This window comes from Nycticebus coucang, chromosome 15 (genome assembly GCF_027406575.1).
Source record: "Nycticebus coucang isolate mNycCou1 chromosome 15, mNycCou1.pri, whole genome shotgun sequence".
Taxonomy (NCBI): Eukaryota; Metazoa; Chordata; class Mammalia; order Primates; family Lorisidae; genus Nycticebus; species Nycticebus coucang.
In genome coordinates, this window is record NC_069794.1 from 34844931 (window position 1) to 34867518 (window position 22588).

The 22588-nt window shown below is 36.4% G+C and overlaps 1 protein-coding gene across 1 annotated transcript in view; it reads right to left on the reverse strand.

The window, feature by feature from the left end:
* UCHL3 (ubiquitin C-terminal hydrolase L3) overlaps nucleotides 1-22588 on the reverse strand; it is a 66132-nt gene that overhangs the window by 36862 nt on the left and 6682 nt on the right. Inside the window, exons 3-6 of the mRNA XM_053564154.1 lie at nucleotides 18742-18870; nucleotides 12121-12277; nucleotides 11560-11645; nucleotides 9439-9486 (exon numbers count right to left, since the gene is read on the reverse strand). Of these exons, the coding sequence (XP_053420129.1) occupies nucleotides 9439-9486; nucleotides 11560-11645; nucleotides 12121-12277; nucleotides 18742-18816 (366 nt within the window). The 5' untranslated portion in view covers nucleotides 18817-18870. The remainder of the gene's footprint in view (nucleotides 1-9438; nucleotides 9487-11559; nucleotides 11646-12120; nucleotides 12278-18741; nucleotides 18871-22588) is intronic.

The window sequence follows — 22588 nt, forward strand, 5'->3', positions numbered from 1 at the left end:
TGCTGGGTGAACTGGCTGGCAACCTGCAGAAGACTGAAATTAGACCCACACCTTTCACCATTAACTAAGATAGACTCTCATTGGATTAAAGATTTAAACTTAAGACATGAAACTATAAAAATACTAGAGGAGAATGCAGGGAAAACCCTTGAAGAAATTGGTCTGGGTGAGTATTTCATGAGGAGAACCCCCCGGGCAATTGAAGCAGCTTCAAAAATACACTACTGGGACTTGATCAAACTAAAAAGCTTCTGCACAGCTAAGAACACAGTAAGCAGAGCAAGCAGACAGCCCTCAGAATGGGAGAAAATATTTGCAGGGTATAACTCTGACAAAGGTTTAATAACCAGAATCCACAGAGAACTCAAACGCATCAGCAAGAAAAAAACAAGGGATCCCATCGCAGGCTGGGCAAGGGATTTGAAGAGAAACTTCTCTGAAGAAGACAGGCGCACGGCCTTCAGACATATGAAAAAATGCTCATCATCTTTAATCATCAGAGAAATGCAAATCAAAACTACTTTGAGATATCATCTAACTCCAATGAGACTAGCCTATATCACAAAATCTCAAGACCAGAGATGTTGGCGTGGATGCGGAGAAAAGGGAACACTTCTGCACTGCTGGTGGGAATGCAAATTAATACATTCCTTTTGGAGGGATATATGGAGAACACTCAGAGATCTAAAAATAGATCTGCCATTCAATCCTGTAATTCCTCTGCTGGGCATATACCCAGAAGACCAAAAATCACAACATAACAAAGATATTTGTACCAGAATGTTTATTGCAGCCCAATTCATAATTGCTAAGTCATGGAAAAAGCCGAAGTGCCCATCGATCCACGAATGGATTAATAAATTGTGGTATATGTATACCATGGAATACTATGCAGCCTTAAAGAAAGATGGAGACTTTACCTCTTTCATGTTTACATGGATGGAGCTGGAACATATTCTTCTTAGTAAAGTATCCCAAGAATGGAAGAAAAAATATCCAATGTACACAGCCCTACTATGAAACTAATTTGGGACTCTCACATGAAAGCTATAACCCAACTACAACTTAACAATAGGGGGAAGTGGGAAAGGGGGGGGTGTGTGGAGGGAGGGGAATCGGTGGGATCACACCTGTGGTGCATATTACAGGGGTATTTGCGAAACTTGGTAAATGTAGAATATAAATGTTTTGGCACAGTAACTGAGATAACGCCGGAAAGGCTATGTTAACCACTGGGATAAAAATGTGTCAAATGGTTTATGAAGTGAGTGTATGATGCCCCATAATCATATCATTGTATACACTTATGATTTAATAAAAAAATTAAAAAAAAAAAAAAAAAAAAAGAAAACCAACAAAGAAAAAAAAAAAAAGGAATGGAAGAAAAAGTATCCAATGTACTCAGCCCCACTATGAAACTAATTTATGGGTTTCATATGAAAGCTATAACCGAGTTATAACCTAAGAATATGGGGAATGGGGAGAGGGAGGGGTGGGAGGGGAGAGGATGGACAGAGGGAGGGTTATAGGTGGGATTACACCTGCGGTGCATCTTAGAATGGTACATGTGAAACTTATTAAATGTAGAATATAATTGCCTTAACACAATAACTAAGAAAATGCCAGGAAGGCTATATTAACCAGTGTGATGAAAACGTGTCAAACTATCTATAAAACCCACGTACGGTGCCCCCTGATTGCATTAATGTACACAGCTATGATTTAATATTAATAAAAAAAAAGAATGGAAGAAAAAAAAAAAAAAAAAAAAAAAAAAAAAAAAAAGAAAAAAGTCCCACAAAATTGCTTAATCCCAACAGGTTTTTAAGTGCGCTAAAAAAGATAGTAAATATACATAAATGCTAAAAGTGTTTTATGCTACTTTTCCATACTGGCATATATGTTTGTTTAAAAATGTAAATAAAAACAATAATGCTTTGTTATTTCTGTTATTTTTCATTATTACTATTAATTAACATACAGGGTTATGGGCAGTAAAATAAACTTATTCTTTTTGTAAAAATTAAACAATATATCATCATGAGAACTCTGCTCATATCTGGGATGGCTTCTAGATTAATATGGATAAATCATAAACTTTGAAAATTACTTATTAGTTAAGTATCAAAGAAATAAAAGCAGCATCTGAAGGCAAATACCCTTTGGATTTTTCTTTCATGCTTTCACATTTGACTTACAGACTCTTTCCATTATTGCATCACTGATATTTGTTCACAATATAAAAAAACACTTACATTATTAGAATCTTCTCTGAACAGAAAAGCCTTAAATGAAGGAGCTCTTTTAATCTGCTAGATACTTTAGTGGAATCCCAGATCATATTAACTTAGAACTTCCTACCAACCTGTTCTACAGTAATTCTGAAAGAATTTAGTTGGAATGGGTATAGTCATCTCTTGGTATCTGTTGGGGATAAGTTTAAGGACCCTATCTAGATACCAAAATACACACACACTCAAGTTCTTTGTATAAAACAATATAGTATTTACAAATAACTTAAGTACATACATCCTCCCACACATACATCCTGCTCTATATTTTAAATCATATCTAGATTACTCATAATACCTAATATAATGAAGATGCTATTTAAATGGTTGTTATCCTGTATTGTTTAGGAAATAATGACAAGGAAAAACCACCTTTTTTTCTCAAGTAATTCTGACCCACAGCTGATTAAATCCATGAATGTAGAATCTATGGATATATAGGGCTGACTGTACATACTCAACACAAACTAGATTAATTTCAAGATCAGCGATTATTTTCCCACCAAAACATTCAACTACATTCAGTGTTGGACCATACATTATCATAACATACATGTGATCTACAACTAGCTGACGGAAAGCTTACCTCTCTTATTTTATTATTAATTTTTCTAAATAGTACTTCTGAATCAAATCATGAAACCACTCAGGAGCAGCATAAAAGCTATCCCTTTACTATTTCCCAATCAGTTTCCTAGCCTAAACTAAGATATAAATCATCACTTCAGACTAATACAAAGTCCTGGTCTTAATAGATCTGCTTCAAAATCAGCATGCCAAACTTTTATTGCAAATGAGTGTTTGGGGGTAGGGGGCGAAGACAGAGGAATCAGAACTGGACTCTGTAGCCAAACTGCCTGGGCTCAAATTCTGGCTCTACCACTTAGCAGGTATGTGGCCTCAGAGCAAGGAGCTAAAACCTTTCTGTGCCTCCATCTGTTAAAAGAGATAATGGTAATAACTCAGAGTGGCTATAGGAATTAAATGACTTGTATTACACAATACCAAATTTCTGTAGCATTATCAAAGAGATGCAAATCCAGTGGCACTATTTTATTCTAACTAGAATAGACTACAAAATGTGGTTGTGGCAAGTGGAAAAATCAAAAGAAAAAAATAATTCTTTCCACTCCACCACTAGTAATTTAACTTCCTCATCATTTCCTCATATCCCATTGTTGCTCTTTCATCTTTGTCATCTGTAGTGGAAAATAAAAGCATAAGTTCATAAACCTAAGTAAAGTGTGGTGATTGTCCAAATTTCTGGATTAGTCAATGTCTACCAGGAAATCATAGTGAGATGGCTAGGTGAGGGAAAACATAAGTAAACAATTACAGCAGCACACTACAGCCAATCTTCTGAAAAGACTATTGTCTTTTGGTGGCTCAACTTATTGATTTCTCCTTCAGTCTACAAATCCCAGCATTTAATAAGGTGCCTGCCTACTCCATTCCCATGAAAATGCTCTGACAGAGAGTCGCATTGATGCCAGCAGTGAATGACACTGCTACAGCACTGTATTACTGCTGGCTCTTCTTCCTCTACCCACTCCTTTAACACTCACACACCCCAAGGCTTTATTGTTGTTTGACCACTTCCCCCCCCCCCCCGTCTATTGAATTCTCAAGGTTCTAACTACTACCCAAATACAAAGGCTCCAAACAGCTCACGTGAGCATTAGACTCCTATACAGATAACCAAAAAAACTCAATATGCTAAAATTAAGCACACCACCTTAGGTGGCTCTCCGTGTATAAAATCCAAGCTCTCCCCTTAACGGGGCTTCACCCTATTTCTTCAGCTTTTTCTTTTGCCATTCATTCAGATTCACTCTTCTGAATGCCTAATAATATGCAATTACTACCTAATATTTATTGAAAACCATGAAATGCCAGGCATTATTTAAAGCAATTTATATGATTATCACATTCATCTTCACAGCAATCCCATAAGGTAGATGCTGTTATCTCCATTTTACATGGAGGAAAAGTATCTTGCCTAATCTCATAAGCAGTGGAATCACCATGCAAACCTACATCCTGTCATCTTACCTTTATACTATGTAATCTTATAAATGCCTGTATGTGTCCAGCATTGTCCTGAGGATTCAAAGTAAACAGGACAAAGACTATACCCCCATTGGGTTTATATTCTAGTAATTGAGCAGAATAACCACATAAACAAAAGGAAGAAAAAACTTTATTATAAATTATGTAAAAGTAACAAGGAGAAAATAAACAGGATTTTATGATAGAAAATAAGACAGGAGGATTTACTTAACAGTGAGTTAAGAAAGCTTCTCTGGGGCGGCGCCTGTGGCTCAGTCAGTAAGGCGCCGGCCCCATATGCCGAGGGTGGCGGGTTCAAACCCAGCCCCGGCCAAACTGCAACCAAAAAATAGCCGGGCGTTGTGGCGGGCGCCTGTAGTCCCAGCTACTCGGGAGGCTGAGGCAAGAGAATCGCTTAAGCCCAGGAGTTGGAGGTTGCTGTGAGCTGTGTGAGGCCACGGCACTCTACCGAGGGCCATAAAGTAAGACTCTGTCTCTACAAAAAAAAAAAAGAAAGCTTCTCTGAAGAATGACTTTTAGGGTGAGACCTGAAAGATAAGCAGGTGCCAAAAAAGGAAGGGTACACCAGTATGGTGGAGGGCCATCATAAAGCACAGAAGTGGTGTTATAAATTGTATCCCCCCAAGATTCATATGTCTTAACCTGCAGTGTGACTGTTAAATTAGGTGGTAAATTAGGGCCCTAATCTGCTAGAAATGTGTCCTTGTAAGAGTAGGAAGAAATACAGATTGATAGAATTCTCTCTTCATGTACACACATAGAGAAAAGGCCATGTGAGGACACAGAGAGAGGCAATTGTCCACAAGCCAGGAAGAGACCTGTCACTAGAAACTCACCTTGGTGGCACCTTCATCTTGAACTTCTAGCTTCCAGAACTTTGAGAACATAAATTTCTGTTGTTTAAGCCACTCAGTCTCTTAAATTTCTTTTATTTAAGCCACCTAGTTTGTTGTGATAGACCAAGCAGACTAACATGGGCAGGAAAGACTAAGGTTATTTTCTAGAAACTGACAAAAAAATCAGTAGGCTGGAATATGGAGAGCAATGCAGATAGTAATATGTCAAAAACTTAAAGCCCATGGAGGGTAGATGAATCTCAAATTAGATGATCAGAAAAACAGTCCCTGGTGCAGGGGTTTTAAGCTGGTTGACAAGTGAATTTAGAAACATATGGCATTGGTTTTTGTTCTCTCAGTGACTGGGAATCACTAACATGGGGACTAGAGGACACTATATTCTAGCCCATAATGCACAAAATAGTCCCATACAACAAAGAATTAAACCCCTTCCAAAATGTTAACAATGTCCTATTCAGGAACAATGGATATGTTTTTATTTACTCAGGGGTCTGATGAAAACTAAGATTTGGCCTCTTTTGTTGTTCTTACACTACCAAGGATAGACCTGAGCTAATTCCAGCAAATCAATAAGTTGTATTGTGCAAAGAATGGTGTTGAATAAATGAAGCACAGGGAAGAATCAGATACCAAGTCTAGGCCTAAGAGCCATAGTAAGGGAGATACGACAACGTATTTCTTCAAACTAAGGAATCATCGGTTATAAGAAGCATGATTTTATGAAATTACTAAGAAGGGAATAACACCAAGTAAACTACTAAGACACCAATTGTAAGATGCATTCTAATTTCGGAATTTCTAAAAATGTGAAAATATATACATCTTAAATAAATGAAAAATATCTTCAAAAATAGCTAAAATGCAAAGAGAAAGGATAAAATAGATCTGGGCAGGATAACATGGACTGCTTCATGTTGAAGGTCATATTTAAGCTGAGTCTTGAAGGACAAGTAGAAGTAGAGATTAAAGGAAAAAATATTTTCAGAAAGAAGGTGCTGCAAGAATTAAAGAAGAACAAAAATAAAATAAGGAATGTCCAGAGAAAAATATTTAAAGAGAAACACTTCAAAAGTTAGAAAGACAAGGATTAGGGAAACCTTGAATGCCTTTAAGCTAAAGATTCTGAAACTGATTGCATAGGCTTGAGGAATGATTCTCAAACATTTTTGGTTCACACTAATAACTTTCTGGGCTAGAATATACACCAAAAATATGGCTTTCTCTAACATTTTAACTGATTTTAACTGTGAGAAATGAGAAAAGAGCAGGAAAGGTTAATTCTTATGGAAGTATGGGAAAGTGGACAATTAAGTTCTCAAACTCGTTCTAGAAAAAAGTGCTACACATCTCATTGCTGAGTATCACTATAGTCAACTTTGAACCAAGTACTCCCCTCAGGAAGCTAAGCTTTGATTGCCAGCATCTATTCCACCCTTCACAGCAATTTTGGAACTCTTTTTCTGGAATGGCCATCAGAGCTGTTGTCATACAAAGTCTGACAATCAAATTCAGGAACTCATCCTATTGATAGAAAAAGTGCTACACACCTCAGTGCTGATTATCATTAGACTCACCTCTGAAGTACTCCAATTTGGAAGCTATGCCCTAAGCCACACCTAGTCCACTCTTCAAAGTACTTTTTCTAGGATGAGTTTGTGAACTTAATTGTTTGACCTTATACAACAGGAATGGTCTGATAACCATTCTAGAAAAAGTTCCAAAATTGGTCTGAAGGATAGACTAGGCACTGGCATCAGTACCTAGCTTCCAAAGGAGAGTCCTTTGAAGGTGACCCTAGTAATACTCAGCAGCGAGGTATGTGGCACTTTTTCTAGGATAAGTTCACAAACATAACGGTCCAAACTTGTACCCTAGTTTGAAAAAGGCATCTATAAAATCCTAACTTCTACCTCCATTTCACCTTAAGAATCACTGCTGTATGTAGGAAACCCTAGAAAAATCTGAGTAGCCAACTGATTCAAGTACATTTCAGGAAAGGTAATCCAGCAGAATTGTGTAAAAATGAATGAGAATTAGAATAAAGATGAAGAATCTGAATAAGAATCTGATGTCCCAAATAAGAAGTTAAACAAATTTGTATTAGATTAGTTATAGTGGGGAAAATGTATAGTAGAACTATTATAAGAAACAGAAAAAATAAAGGTAAGAAGTAGTTTAAGACACAGATAAAAAGCTCAAGCAAAGACAAATGCATTCTAAAATTCTTGTATGATAGGTCATTCAGTCAATGTCCAACAGGCATTTAAGGCTGGAAAGAAAAAGCAAATTTAAGTCTGGAAAAAGAGGCGTGAATATCACCTAAAAAGAAATTTCAGTTAAAGACATAATTTAGAATAAGTTCCTAAAAGGGGGCAAAGAAGATATTACAAACGTGTTTTTTGAAGTAAATATTAAGTGTATTGAAGCACTTAATTGTTTATTGTAAGTAACTGTTTCTAGATCTTAGAATCTTATCCTACCCTCCTCATTAATTTTAATCCTATAAATGTGCAAACAAAAAAATAAAGCATAGTGAGGATTAAGAATATGCTCAAGACCACATGCAGTGGCTCACGCCTATAATCCCAGCACTCTGGGAGGCTGAGGCAGGTGGATCACATGAGCTCCGAAGTTTGAGACAAGCCTGTCTAAGAGCGAGACCCCATCTCTAAAAATTAGCTGGGCATTGTGCTGGGTGCCTGCAGTCCAAGCTACTCGGGAAGCAGAAGCAAGAGGATCTCTTGAGCCCAAGAGTTTGAAGTTGCTGTGAGCTATGATGCCACGCACTCTATCAAGGATGACAATGTGAGACTGTCTCAAAAAGAAAAAAAAAATGCTCAAGATCATAGAAAGCAATACACAAAACAGAGCATTTCATTAATTTCTAATCTGGTGTTAAAGACATTTAGATACACCACTTAGAGATGTGTGTATGCATAAATTTAAGTCAAGAACAATACTCCACACCTTTTAAAGCAGCACCTCAGAGAAACAATAAGGTCTAATTATAGGGAGAATCGTTTCAATTCCTAAATGGTTTCAGTATAAACATTCACACTTAGTTCACTCTAAGAATATTTATAGTTATTTCATAATATCAAGCTGATTTCTACTTAAAATGTTTTATTGAAGATACCATGAATATTTAAAATAAATATTTTAAAATCAGGTATTTTTCCTGTATAAAGGCAATGTCATCTCACACACAAAAACCTGTGGTTTCAGGCCAGGTGCAGTGGCTCAGGTGGCTCCTGAAATCCCAGCACTTTGGCAGGCCAAGGCGGGTGGATTGCCTGAGTTCACGGGTTCAAGACCAGCCTAAGCAAGAGCAAGACCCCATCTCTAAAAAAAATAGACGGGCACTGTGGTGGGCGTCTGTAGTTTTAGCTACTTGGGAGGCTGAGGCAAGAGAATCGCTTGAGTCTAAGAGTTGGAGGTTACTATAAGCTATGACACCACAGCACTCTACCGAGGGTGACAAAATGAGACTATCTCAAAAAAAACCTGTGGTTTCAACTCACACATGGAATAAGAAAGAAGAAAATCTGTCATTCCCTGGTATTAACACTTACATGTTCTACAAACACATCAAATGTGTTTCGTTTTGACTAAAATACCGTCATGATAAAGTTTCTCTAAGAGTAGTAGAGTAAGGGCTGGAAGGAAGGATTAAAAAAAAAAGAAAGGAAAGAAAAAATGGAAGGAGAGAATGAGAGAAACCAATAAATGAAAAAAGAGGCAAGACAAGGAGAGGAGAGGTAACTCAGCTAACCTGGTTAACAGAGTGAGAGGGTAAAGATCACTACATTACCCCAGAGCAGATTTACCGACCAAAGAGAACGCTGTGGTGTTTGCTAGAAGCCAGGCATGATAAAGATTCTTAGAGATCATACAGGCTATCTAACTGTACAATAGTTCAGGTATTTTTCTCAAAATACTTAGAAGTCAAAGGAATCTGATAGGGAAGGCGCAGGCCACCTGTTAGCCAAAGCAAACAGCACACACTCTGCGATCTGTCTCGATGATTAGATGAACTGAGACGACAGTCGCACACTACCAACTTGTCAAAACATGTTCTTGAGCTACTTTAGGACTGCTTTTGCTTAAGAAAATTCTCTGAAAGGAAAAAAAGGCCAATTTAATTTTATAAAACTACATTATCTTACACTATGGTTAAATTTACATATAGCAAGAAATTTTTCTAAGAAAATGTGAAATACCTCAGTCTGGCCTTCATGGGCACTGGTTTCATGAGTAACTCGAATAGCCTGTAATAAGAATATAAGGTGTTGATAGGAAAAAATGACTATATCCAACTTTTGAAATGAAAACAACAACAAAGCTAAATTTTAAAAATGTAAAGTCTTATAAAGAAAAAAACAAATTGGAAGGAATTTAGGAACAGTTTCGTATTAGATAGGTGAGACCACCTGGGTAATCAAATTGCTACTGTCTAACGCAACCTCTGAAGACTTATGATATTTAATACCTAATTATTTATAATTTATGGATATAAGTAGGAGTCATTTAACTTATTTAATTATTAGAACTAAGATTTAACATTTTATTCAGTTGAGACCAGAATAAATTAAGCATCTCATAGAGAGAGACTGAAAAAGTTTATCTCATCTCTTTGTCCAGGTTCCATGCTCCTTAAACATGCAGTTTCAGTCAGCAATTTAGAAATGTGGGCAAAAAGCAGGTATTTATCACAAGTTAGAGAATTTAGTTTCCTGAACTAAAAAACAAAAAACAAAAAAAAAAAGAAAAAAAGAAGAACCCTCTTATAATACCCACTATTTGCAAAGATGCTGAGAAATGGGCACAATAGTAAATTATAGGTGAAAGTACAACATTTATGAATGGAAAAATGGCAATAAGTACCCAAGCCTTAAAAACATGCAAACTGGCTGATCCAGTAATTTCTCTTCTAGGAGTTTAGATATTAGATATTTAGATATTTGTACATAATTACATAAAATTAAGGATACTTGCAAAGACTAAGGTACAATAATGTACATGCTGGTATTTTTTTTAAATTGTGATGAAGAGAGAAAACTATTAAATTTCTAACAAAAATTTATTGATTAAATTTAATACTATAAAATGGAAAGCTATATAGCCATTAAATAATATCAAACATACTTACTGGTACATAATACGTTTGTGATAAGTGAAAAAAGCTAGTTATAAAACAATGTTACAGTGGGATAATATTTTTGTTTGAAAAATTCTGTATATACATATATACTCCCTATAAAAAATATTAATGGGGCGGCGCCTGTGGCTCAGTCGGTAGGGCGCTGGCCCCATATACCGAGGGTGGTGGATTCAAACCCGGCCCCGGCCAAACTGCAACCAAAAAAAAAAAAATAGCCGGGCGTTGTGGCGGGCGCCTGTAGTCCCAGATACTCGGGAGGCTGAGGCAAGAGAATCACTTAAGCCCAGGAGTTGGAGGTTGCTGTGAGCTGTGTGAGGCCACGGCACTCTACTGAGGGCCATAAAGTGAGACTCTGTCTCTACAAAAAATAAAAAAAAATATTAATGGTTAGCTACCTCTTATTGGTAGATTAATGACTTTCTTGCTGTTTTATTTTTATGTATATTAAAGATGTTTTATGAGGACTCCAGGTTTTTTTAAGAAAAAACAAGTTAAAGTGTATTGGAATGCTAAACAACAGGATCAAGTTAATTAACTTATCAGGCACCAACTCTATACAAGGCATTGTTCTAGCCAAAAAATCTGTATACTATACAGCTTCTAACTTGAAAGAACTTATAATTTACTTAATAATGTTATTAAAAAGTAAAAAGGCTTCAAAATAAAAATTGATTTCAAAGTAATAAATTTTAAAAACCATTTTAAAACAATTCTATGAAATGGTAAAATCGTTTAAAACTAGATTATATGGCCTAATTATTACATGATAAAATAGCGAGAGTATGGCCTAACGTCTACCTTAAAGCCTTTGTTTTTTCCTTTTGTCTTCAGCCTTGTTCCAAATTCCCAGTAAAAGACACATAGGGTACTGCGAGGCATAAATTTATTACAGGAAAAGAATAAGGAATAGTCAATCATATGATATAAGATACTTTAAAATTTGTAAATCTAACTCCTTTATCCGCTCATTCAACTCTAGACTTGAAAAAGTGGCAATTTACCAACATTCATGGATATTTCAGATAAAGTTACCTAAAAAGTACAAAAGGCCTTTCTTAACTGATACAACAAAATCCATAATTGCTCAAAACTACGGTTTTAAGACAAATCTCCAAAGAGAATCTACAATCCCACAAAACTTTGCTCACATATAAGATCAAGACAGAAAGAAGGTACTGACGTCATAGTTCTCCAGGTATCTGGCTCGTTCTTCGGGGCTCATTGACACAGACTCCTCCAGAAATTTTTTCAAGGTTGATCCAGATTCTGGGAATATCAAAGAAAATAAAACTGAAAAGGCTTGATATATTAGAACCCAATATATGAAAATACTCGTCAGTTTACTATCATTTTCCAGGTAAAAGCCCTTCTCTGGTAAGCTAGAAATACAAGAATCTTGGGATAGGGCAGCACCTGTAGCTCAAAGGAGTAGGGCGCTGGCCCCATATGCCAGAGGTGGTGGGTTCAAACCCAGCCTTAGCCAAAAAAAAGAAGAATCATCTTGGGATATATGATAAGCCTTAATTAAGTATCTGTTTGTTGAACCTCTATTTATAAACAACACAAAAGAATAGGAAGGAGTAATATTTCTTCTAACAGTATATACATGCCTATTACAGAAGAAAGAAGTAGAAGATGCTTTATTTTATAGTTTAAAAGAAAAGAACTAGAGCACCACCTACTGCTCAATAAAATGAACTTACATCTTAAGGGGGAAAAACAAGCAGTAACAACAATTTACCAAAGTGCATCTTGTCTTTGTTATTTGCAATAGCATGAATCAGTCCAATTGTTCCACAGGCATTGCTGATCGTTTGCTTCATAAAATATACTGACGATGTAACATCCTGTCCCTGAGATTTTATTTTTTCCTCTTCTTCTGTTCTGAATACTTCATACTATTAAAAAAAAAAGTAGTCAACATGTGTAGAAAGTAACACATTTAAAAGGATTGAGATGTTTTGTAAAAGAAAAACTGCAAATGATGAAACTTATATATTTCTTAAAAGGCTTAAAATAAAAGAATTTATCACCTACCAGACTGACAAAAGATTGAAAAATGAGTAGTCATTTTTCATTACTCAGAGGTGGTAAGGGTACAAGCGAAAAGGCATTCTCCTATGCTCTTATTAAAAGTATTCTTTTAGGCTGGGTGTAGTGCTAATTCTAGCACTCTCAGAGGCCAAGAGAAGAGGATCATCTGAGCTCAGGAGTTTGAGACCAGCCTGAGCAAGAGCAAGACTACATTTCTACTAAAAATAGAAAAAACTAGTGGAGCATAGTGGTAGGCATCTGTAGTCCCAGCCACTCAGGAGGTTGAGGTAACAGGACTGCTTGAGCCCAAGTATTTGAGGTTGCTGCGAGCTATCATGACACCATAGCACTTTATCCAGGGCAACAAAGTGAGACTCTGTCTCAAGAAAAAAAATTTTTAAAGTATACTTTTGTACAATCATGTTAGAGAACATAAACCAACGTATTAACATTTTGAATGTTCACACCCCCCAACAAGCAATTTCCTTTGTAAAAGTTTGGTTTATGACACAATCTTTAAAATGTTCAATAAAATACATATAGTTTTAAAACTGGAGAAATCCTAAATATTCATCAATGAAGATTTGATTATTACAGCACATCCTTCATAGTATAATAGAGTATTATAAAGCATTTTAAAAAAAATAAAGTAGATTTATATATTCTGGCTTAGAACTCTGTCCAAAACTATAGAGTGATATTAGGTCAGTATATATTAATATGATTCCCATTTATGTTTTTAAAATATTTACTTTATACATTGAAAAGTCTGAAAGGGCATGCAAAAACTTCACAGAAGTTATCTTTGAGCCAAGAGACTACTGGAAGATTTTCACCATCTACTGTTAATATTTCTATATTGTTCATCATTAGTAAAAAATTTTTTCCTTTTTAAAAATAATAACTATATTAATAAAATTCACAGTATGTAATCATACACTAGTCATAATTAACATTAACCATTACCTATACTAACTGTTATAAAAGCAATAGGGTATCACAATAAATGTCAGAGATGTGGGCTCTACAACAGACCGCCTGGGCCTACACCCTGCTCAGCCATTATCAGCTGTGTGACTTCTGCAAATAACTTAATGTTTCTGTACTAAGCTTCACAACTGCAGAGTAAGCTTAAAAATAACAAAGAAGTTAAAAAATAGGTAGTTAGGAAAACAGAAAGATGGTTTTATTGTTTTATTGTTGGCCTATAATTTTCAGTTTCTAATAGAGTTGAATGAGCTTATTACAGAGCACAGGTCAAATCTGACCCACTGCCTATTTTCATAAAATTTCATTTACATATCATTGTCTATGGCTTTTTTTAAGGCAAACTTGAAAATAGCTGCAATAGAGACTTTAAAGGCCTGCAAAGCTGAAAATACAGTATTTACTAAGTGGGCCTTTATAGGAAAATTTGGGGGGTGCTGATCCTTGCAATAAAGGAAACAAATAATGTCTTTAGAAAACCCAGAATTAAGAAACTGCTTTGGGTGGCGCCTGTAGCTGAAGCAACAAAGGTGCCAGCCAAATACACCAGAGCTGGCAGGTTCGAATCCAGCCGAGGCCTGCCAAACAATGACAACTACAACCAAAAAATAGCTGGGCGTTGTGGCAGGCACCTGTAGTCCCAGCTACTTGGGAGGCTGGGGCAAGAGAATCGCTTAAGCCCAGCAGCTAGAGGTTGCTGTGAGCTATGATGCCATGGCACTCTACCCAAGGCGATAGCTTGAGGCTCTGTCTCAAAAAAAAAAAAAAAAAAAGGAAACAGCTTCAAGGCTGGGAATGGTGGCCCATATGCCTATAATGCTAGCACTCTGGAAGGACAAGGGGGGAAGAATGCCTGAGCTCAGGAGTTTGAGACCAGCCTGAGAGGAATCGAGACCCCTCCATTTCCATTAAAAATAGAAGAAAAATGGGCATAATGGTACCCTCCTACAGTCCCAGGTTACTAGGGCGAGGCTAAAGCAAGAGAATGCCTTGAGCCCCGACTTTGAGGTTGCAGTGAGCTATGATGATGCCCCGTACTCCACCTTTTTGAGACAGAGCAAGATTCTGTCTCAAAAAGGAAAGAAACTCCTTCAAACAACAAATATATCTATTTTCAAAATATGAATTTTAAAAATGTGGTTTCAAATTAAATTTTAAATAACATTTTCAGAATAACCTCAACATTATTTATTCATATAAATTTGTATGATAAAAACTGGAGATATTCCTGTATTAAAGTCTTATGCTAAAAAGTTTATACAGTTTTAGTTTAGTTTGTTGGTAATGTTCATGTTGACAATCTAAAATAAGATTTGATAATTTTTCAAGATTTAATGTTTAGAAAAAAACCTTAAAATGATCCAAAGCAAGAATAGGAAAAAAAGGAAAAGTAATTATAGCCCAAAGAAAAAAAACACAAGGTCAAGTGACATAAATATCAGAAAGAAATAAATTTATCACCTAATTACCTATGATTCACTGGCTGGCATGCACTATTATAAAAGACATATTCAAAACACCATCATTAATGGCTATTACAAAAAAGACAAGCAATAACAAATGTTAGTGAGGGTGTGGAAAAACAGAACCTTCACACACTACTGTTGGGAATGTAGATCAGTACGGTCACTATAGAAAAGAATTGGACTTCCCTAAAGAAATTAAAAATAGGGCCCGCCTGGTGGCTTATGCCAGTAATCCTAGCATTCTGGGAGGCCAAGGCAGGTAGATTGCTTAAGCTCAGGAATTTGAGACCTGAGCAAGAGCGAGACCTTGTCTCTAGTCTCTACTAAAATAGAAAAACTAGCTGGGTGTTGTGGCAGGCCCCTGCAGTCGCAGCTCCTCGGGAGGCTGCGGTAAAAGGATCACTTGAGCCCAAGAGTTTGAGGTTGCTGTGAGCTATGACACCATGGTACTCTATCTAGGGCAACAGAGTGAGACTATCTCAAAAAAAAAAAAAAGGAAAAAAATATAACTATCATATGACCCAGTAATTCCTTTTCTGGATACATGCATCACCACCTTTTTTTTTTTTTTTAGACAGAGTCTCACTTCATCCCACTGGGTAGAGTGCTGTGGCATCATAGCTCACAGTAACTTGAAACTCCTGAACTCTAGTGATCCTCTTGCTTTGGCCTCCCAAGTAGATGGAACTGTAGGCGCCCACCACAGCACCCCCCCCCTCCTATTTTTAGAGATGGGATCTTGCTCTTGCTCAGGGTGGTCTCCAACTCCTGAGCTCAAACAATCCACCTGCCTTGGCCTCCCAGAGTGCTGAGATTACAGGTCTAAGCCACCTTGCCTGGCCTGAAATCACCACCTTTTAAAGATATCGGCACTCCTATGTTCACTGCTGAAAAATTCACAATAGCCAAGATATGGAAACAACCTAAATGCCCATGGATGGCTGAACGGATAAAGACAATGTGAAATACACAAACACACACCTGATTATTACTTAGCCTCAAAAAAGGAGACCTGCCATTTGCTACAATATGCATGGACCTGAAAAACATTATGCTAAGTGAAATAAATCAGATACAGGAAGAAAATATTGTAAGATATCATTTATATGTAGTATGTGGAACTGGGGGATAAAAGAGCTCAAAAACAGAGAGAGAATATGAAACGAACGGTTACCACAGAGCTAGGGGAAGAGAAAATGAGATGTATATAGGTCAAGATACAAAACAGCAGTTATGTAATTCCTCTAGAGATCTAATGTATAAGATGAAGACTAAAATTAATAAAATTATTTGTATTAGGGATTTTTGCTAAGTAAGTGGATTTTAGCTGCTCTCATCCCAAAAAAGTAATGATGTGAGATGACAGATGTCAATCTGCTTCACCACTGTGACCATTTTACCACATACATAAATCCAGTAACATCGTGTTGTAAATCTTAAATATGCACAGTAAAATTTACCTTTTAAAAAACACTACTAATGAACGTAATCAGTGTAACATAAATCTTTGTACCCTCAATGAATCCCAAACAATAAAAAAAACCCACTACTAATTGACGTTAAATTATCTAAAGGGTAATGAGGTATTCACAACAGTTTATTTGCTATTAGTATACTTAAGTCATTCAGGAACAACTACATATTCAACTTCTAAATTAAAACTTAGAAGACTGAGTGAGCTAAAGTCGGATCTACTAAGTTTTTTAAGCGGCATCAGAAAGTACTACGTGCTACATATATTCTCTGCTTTATAAATAAGTATAAATACCTATACAAATATATATTCAAATAAATTCTCTACATCTCTAGAATTGTGTTTTTCCTAGCAATAGACCTAAGTTTTTTCAGTTCTGATAATCTACTAAATGAAGAAGTCCAATGAATAAGGACAATATGCTTTTTTAGTACTATGATTACTCACTAAACAAAAAATAGCAAATCTAATTTATTCTATACCCAAAAAAAGATAGGTAATAAAAATCAGTGGTTTGGGAAATTTATAATTCAGACAGTAAACTCATACTTGTATCACATCAGCTAAGAAGCCTAAGCTTTAAGCAACAATTATTTTTATCAGTTCTTTGCTGCTCTTTATAATTAGGGTCCTAAGATAGTTATCTATTGGCTTATTTTAGTACTCAAAGAAGGTGAAAATAACACTGGACTAAGAGTAAACTTAAATTTTGGTCTTAATCTGCTACAAATTCAGAATAATCACAATCATACTACTAAAAGTAGCGGTTTAGTCCACTACTGGATAATCACTAAGAAATTCCTAACTCTAAATTTCTATGAATACTACATATTACAAATAGCAAATATGAAGAAATATAATTTCTTTTGTAATATTAAAAAGCTTTTGTAGAATCCTTATGTAGAAGAGGGAATATTTTCAATGTTATTTATCTTAAACTGAGGCTAACTAGTTATGGCATAAAGAAAATGAACCAGGAATTTCTAGGATTAAGCAAAGCCTAATTCTTAACTTTTGTGACCTTTGGCTCCATTCACTCCTGAAGAATAGGATGACCTGGGCGTGTATACACCAAATCATAAATACCACATTTCTCCCATGTCTTCCCAAACACTGACTTCTCCATTTTTTATAACTACTGAATTCATCCTATTGTTCTAGGTTTAAAAATAAAAATCAGTACTTTGAGAAGGCAAGGAGGACTGCTCTCTGACACCAGGAGCTCAAGACCAGCCTGAGCAACATAGTGAGACCTTATATCTACAAAAAATAAAAAAAATTTTAAACTATCTGGACATGGTGATGCCTGTAATCTTAGCTACCTGGGAGGCTGAAGCGGGAGGATCAGTCAAGCCCAGGAGTTTGAGGCTACAGTGAGCTTTGGTTATGCCACTGCAGCCTGGGCAACAGAGTGAGATGCTATCCCTAAAAAATAAATAAAGTAAAATAGATAAAATGCAGAAGGATATAAACTCAGATGCTAATTTAAGCCGAGCGTGGTGGCTCAGGCCTATAATCCTAGCACTTTGGGAGGCCAAGGTGGGTGGATAGCCTGAGCTTAGGAGTTCGAGATCAGCCTGAGCAAAAGTGAAACCCGGACTCTTAAAAAAAAAAAAAAATAGCCAGGTGTTGTGGCAGACACCTGTAGTCCCAGCTACTTGGGAGGCTGAGCAAAAGGAAGGCTTGAGCTGGAGTCTGAGGTTGCTGTGAGCTTTGATACCACGACACTCTTCCGAGGACAAAAAAGTAAGACTTTGTCTCAAAGAAAACAAAAAAAAAAAATAAAAAAAAAAGCTATTTAAAAATGTACTTAAAAGTTCTAAGTTCTGGTCCATTATACAAGGTGGCCATGAAAAGTTTGTGTGCAATTTAAAATTAATGAGATGTTATGTATGTATGTAGGTATATACACCGTATGTATGCGTGTGTGTGCAATCTGCACACAAACATTATGGCTACTCTGCATGTATTTACACATACACACACGTATACATACATACAGTGTATACACTTACATACATATATATACATATACACATCGTTTTTAGTATGTCATTCTAGAAAAAGGTTTAAAATATGGAGATTTACGTTTAAATACAAAGTTTTAAAAATAAGTTATTTGTACTCCCCAACACATCCCATATCTGCCAACTAAACTGTATCTGAGGTTAGCAATAGACTAACCTACAGCTTTACCATTAATCTATAAATCAAAATCTAAATATCATCTCCTTAATAAGACATTTTTAAGATTTCCTTACTGCCCAGATTAACTGATTTTTTGCAAGAAGGGGATCATTTGTTCTTAAAGATTTGATTTACTAAAAATCTTGTAAGAAGTTTGTAAAAAATACTTTTTAATTGTATATATAAGAAACTTGGTATCTTACTAAGCACTTGCCTTTTCTGTAATAGGGAAGAGAAGCAGCACTGCACACACTGGCCTTGGTACCATGCTCAGGAGTTCAGGATCCATTCCATAGACATCAACAAACTGCCAGTTAGGATGTAAACCTAATTGTTTGAGAAACTGGTAAAAGAAAAAAAAAAAAAAAAAACAGTAGAATGTTAGTTTGTTAACAAAAAACAAATATACCTAGTACTAAGAGGGAAATAATTACTTTGAGCTATATAACTAATACGTATCAAGGACATAAAATACAAATGTTCATTAAGAATACAGTAGAACAACATATATCAAAACATCACATTGCACACCACAGATACATGCAGTTTTTATTTGTCAAGTATATATACATTTCTAAAGCTGAGAGGGAAGAATGCAGTAAAGCAGGTTTTCCATGAATAGAGTAGAAAGAGATAGCCATTTATTTACAGCATGTAACAAACATTTAAAATTCATGACGTGAAACAAAACCACTTTTTTCAAAATCCATTACTTTGGAATTGATAAATCAATTTCACCAAATGGTTGATATCTTAACTCATTTCCAGCACTTCATTTTTTGTTCTGAGACACAGTCTCACTCTGTTGCCCTGGGTAAAGTGTCATGGCATCATAGCTCACATCAGCCTCAAACTCTTAGGCTCATGCAATCCTTTTGCCTTGGCCTCCCAGCTGCAAATAGCTGGGACCACAGGCACCCGCTACAACGCCCAGCTAGTTTTTCTGTTGTTAACAGAGACAGGGTCTCGCTCTTGTTCAGGCTGACTTCGAACTCCTAAGCTCAGACAATCCACCCGTCTTAGCCTCCAAGAGTGCTAGAATTACAGGCATGAGCCATCTCACCCCACCTCCAGCACTTGATTTTTAAGGAGAGGCATTCCAGTTTTAGTAAATAAAAAATTATGGACGGCACCTGTGGCTCAGTCGGTAAGGCGCCGGCCCCATATACTGAGGGTGGCGGGTTCAAACCCAGCCCGGGCCGAACTGCAACAACAACAAAAAAAAATAGCCGGGTGTTGTGGCGGGCGCCTGTAGTCCCAGCTACTCAGGAGGCTGAGGCAAGAGAATTGCTTAAGCCGAGGAGTTGGAGGTTGCTGTGAGCTGTGTGATGCCATGGCACTCTACTGAGGGCCATAAAGTGAAACTCTGTCTCTACAAAAAAAAAAAAAAATTATTTTAGCAGATCAATATAGTTTATCCTATTCACCAAAAATTATGTCTGAGGTTTAAAGACAGATTGATGGCTAAGAATTAGAAAAATAAGCAAAGAGTATATAAGCCAAAAAATCTAAGCGACTCATGTGAAAATGCTTGATATTAAGAAGTAAACTACTGGCATCACTACACCTAGTACACAGTGAAACAGACTCAAGTTCACTGCCTCTCTTCTATCTGGCAAAACAAATGTAAGGAAAGATTAGTTTATAGAACAGGTGGGGTGGCTCAGACCTGTAATCCTAGCAATCTGGGAGGCCCTGCTTGAGCTCAGGAGTTTTAGACCAGCCAGAACAAAAGTGAGACTCCATCTCTACTAAAAATAGAAAAATTAGCCATGTGAGGTGGCACACACCTGCAGTCCCAGCTACTTGGGAGGCCAAGGCAAGAAGAATAGTTTAGCTCAGGAGCTGAGGTTGCACTGGGCTATGATGATGCCACAGCACTCTTACCTGGGGACAACAGAGCAAGACTTCTCTCAAAGCACGCGCACGCGCACACACGTGCACACACACACACAGATGAGTTATTTTAACACCTCTTAAAGTTTCATAGAAAACTGAAATGTCAGATATTAATCTATCACATCAGGAAAAATATAATGATAATGTTGATTTCACAATAAATTTGTATTATGTATAATAGCTGTAGAAAAAAACTGAAAAAAAATTTTGTATGCCATCAGAAAATAAGTTTTAGATGACAGAAAAAAGGAACAGAGGAAACAAAAATCCTATTAAAAATGCATTATTACATCTTACCACAAGAATACATTATAGCATCTACTGGTTTAACATTATCTGAAATTTTAAAATTAAAAACAGAAATAGGGTGCCCTAAGTGTCTCTCCCTGAAAAATGACCCCATGTACTTAGATCACCAAATGAGTCTTGCAAAACCAATGGAAGCCATGCAATGTAATGTAGACAATGTTTTTATCTCATTTGTATGTGAGTTCTCCAGGACTAGACCTTCCTGTTTAAAGGGCAACTATTTCTCTGCTTGTAAAAGAGAATCTTAAAGATATTGTCATTGGTCAAAAATAATTTTGTCATTAAACAAACATAGACATGTTTAACAAGAAATATACTGATTTAAAAAACTTTTCTTGACGGGAGAGAGCTAGTAGTAGAGGGAGTCACATTCCCTACAATAGTCTGGAGTGTGGAGATCAATGGACTTCTCTACATTATATCCATTCTTCACCAGATTTTGATTCATGATTCCAGACTTCAATAAAGTTCACTGAAGCACTCCACACTACTTCCCTCTCCCTTCTCCACTTCCTCCAATCTTCCTAGTCCATGCCCTTTTCAATATGCAGTTCTAGCCAGAAAATCAAAAAGGATAAAAACTGACCGCAAAGTCAAGGAAAAAGACTGTCTTATTCAACTTTTTAAATCCCATCACCTAACACTGTACTTGGCTGAACCACAGACACCCAAGTTATATTTGTTGAACTAACTATGGATTGTAACTTTAACAGACAGGTACTCCCTGGGTTACAAATGATATAGGTTTTGTAGCTTTGTTCTTTTTTGTTTCTTTTTTGACAGAGTTTCATCCTATCGTCCTTGGTAGAGTGCCATGGTGACATAGCTCACAGCAACCTCAAACTCTTGGGCTCAAGCGATCCTCTTGCCTCAGCCTCCCAAGTAGCTGGGACTATAGGCAGCTACCACAATGCTCAGTTTTTCTATTGTTAGTAGAGATGAGGTCTGCAGGTTTGTTCTTAAGTTGAATTTACATGTAAGTTGGAACAGGTGCATTTACCTTTTACCTGTAATTGCCTCTGTTCATAAGTACATGTCTCATACTTGTCAAATGTTTGTAACCTGGAGACTGCCTTCAGCCTAGTCATCTGCATGCTTACATACTTTGGTTAAGCCTACTTACAATGTTTGTTTTCATTTATGTCAAGTTAAAGAGGTAGAAAAGATACATTTGGCTCAAACCAGACTGCTCTATCTAAAAACCTGTTAGTCCCTGCCCCTAACTTATAATTAATTCCTCCTCATTCTTTAGGTGACAACCAAACTACAAAAAACTATGATTCTACGAATTTTTCAAAATAGAAGAATAAAATTCACTTTCCTTTCAAATTTATCCTACATGCATTTCCTCTGGTCTTTTAATAGCCTGCTCAGGGAAGCCATAGATTCTGCCTTATTCCTAATGATTTGTATGATGATATAAATTACTAATCTAGTAAGTGATTGATATTATTATCCATAGGAGCATACCAGTACTAACTGCTAGATAGAGAACTAGAAGAATAGCTAATAGTTAAATGAACAGTTTACTCTGACATTGCAGAGCTGGTTCGCTATTCAAAATGAGAAGGCAGCTCAGAAACTAGCAAAAATGAATTTTAATAGGGCGGCACCTGTGGCTCAAGTGGTAGGGCACCCGCCCCATATGCTGGAGGTGGCAGGTTCAAACCCAGCCCCGGCCAAAAACTGCAAAAAAAAGAATTTTAATAGAGATTGAATAAAAAATAAAACTGTTAGGTACAGAAGCGGGAAACATTGAAAATGTTTTATGTAGGGCCTGAGTTTTATTTTACAGCAAGCTCAATACAGAATTGTCAACAAAAATGTTACAATGGTTAGTTGGCTTTAAAAGA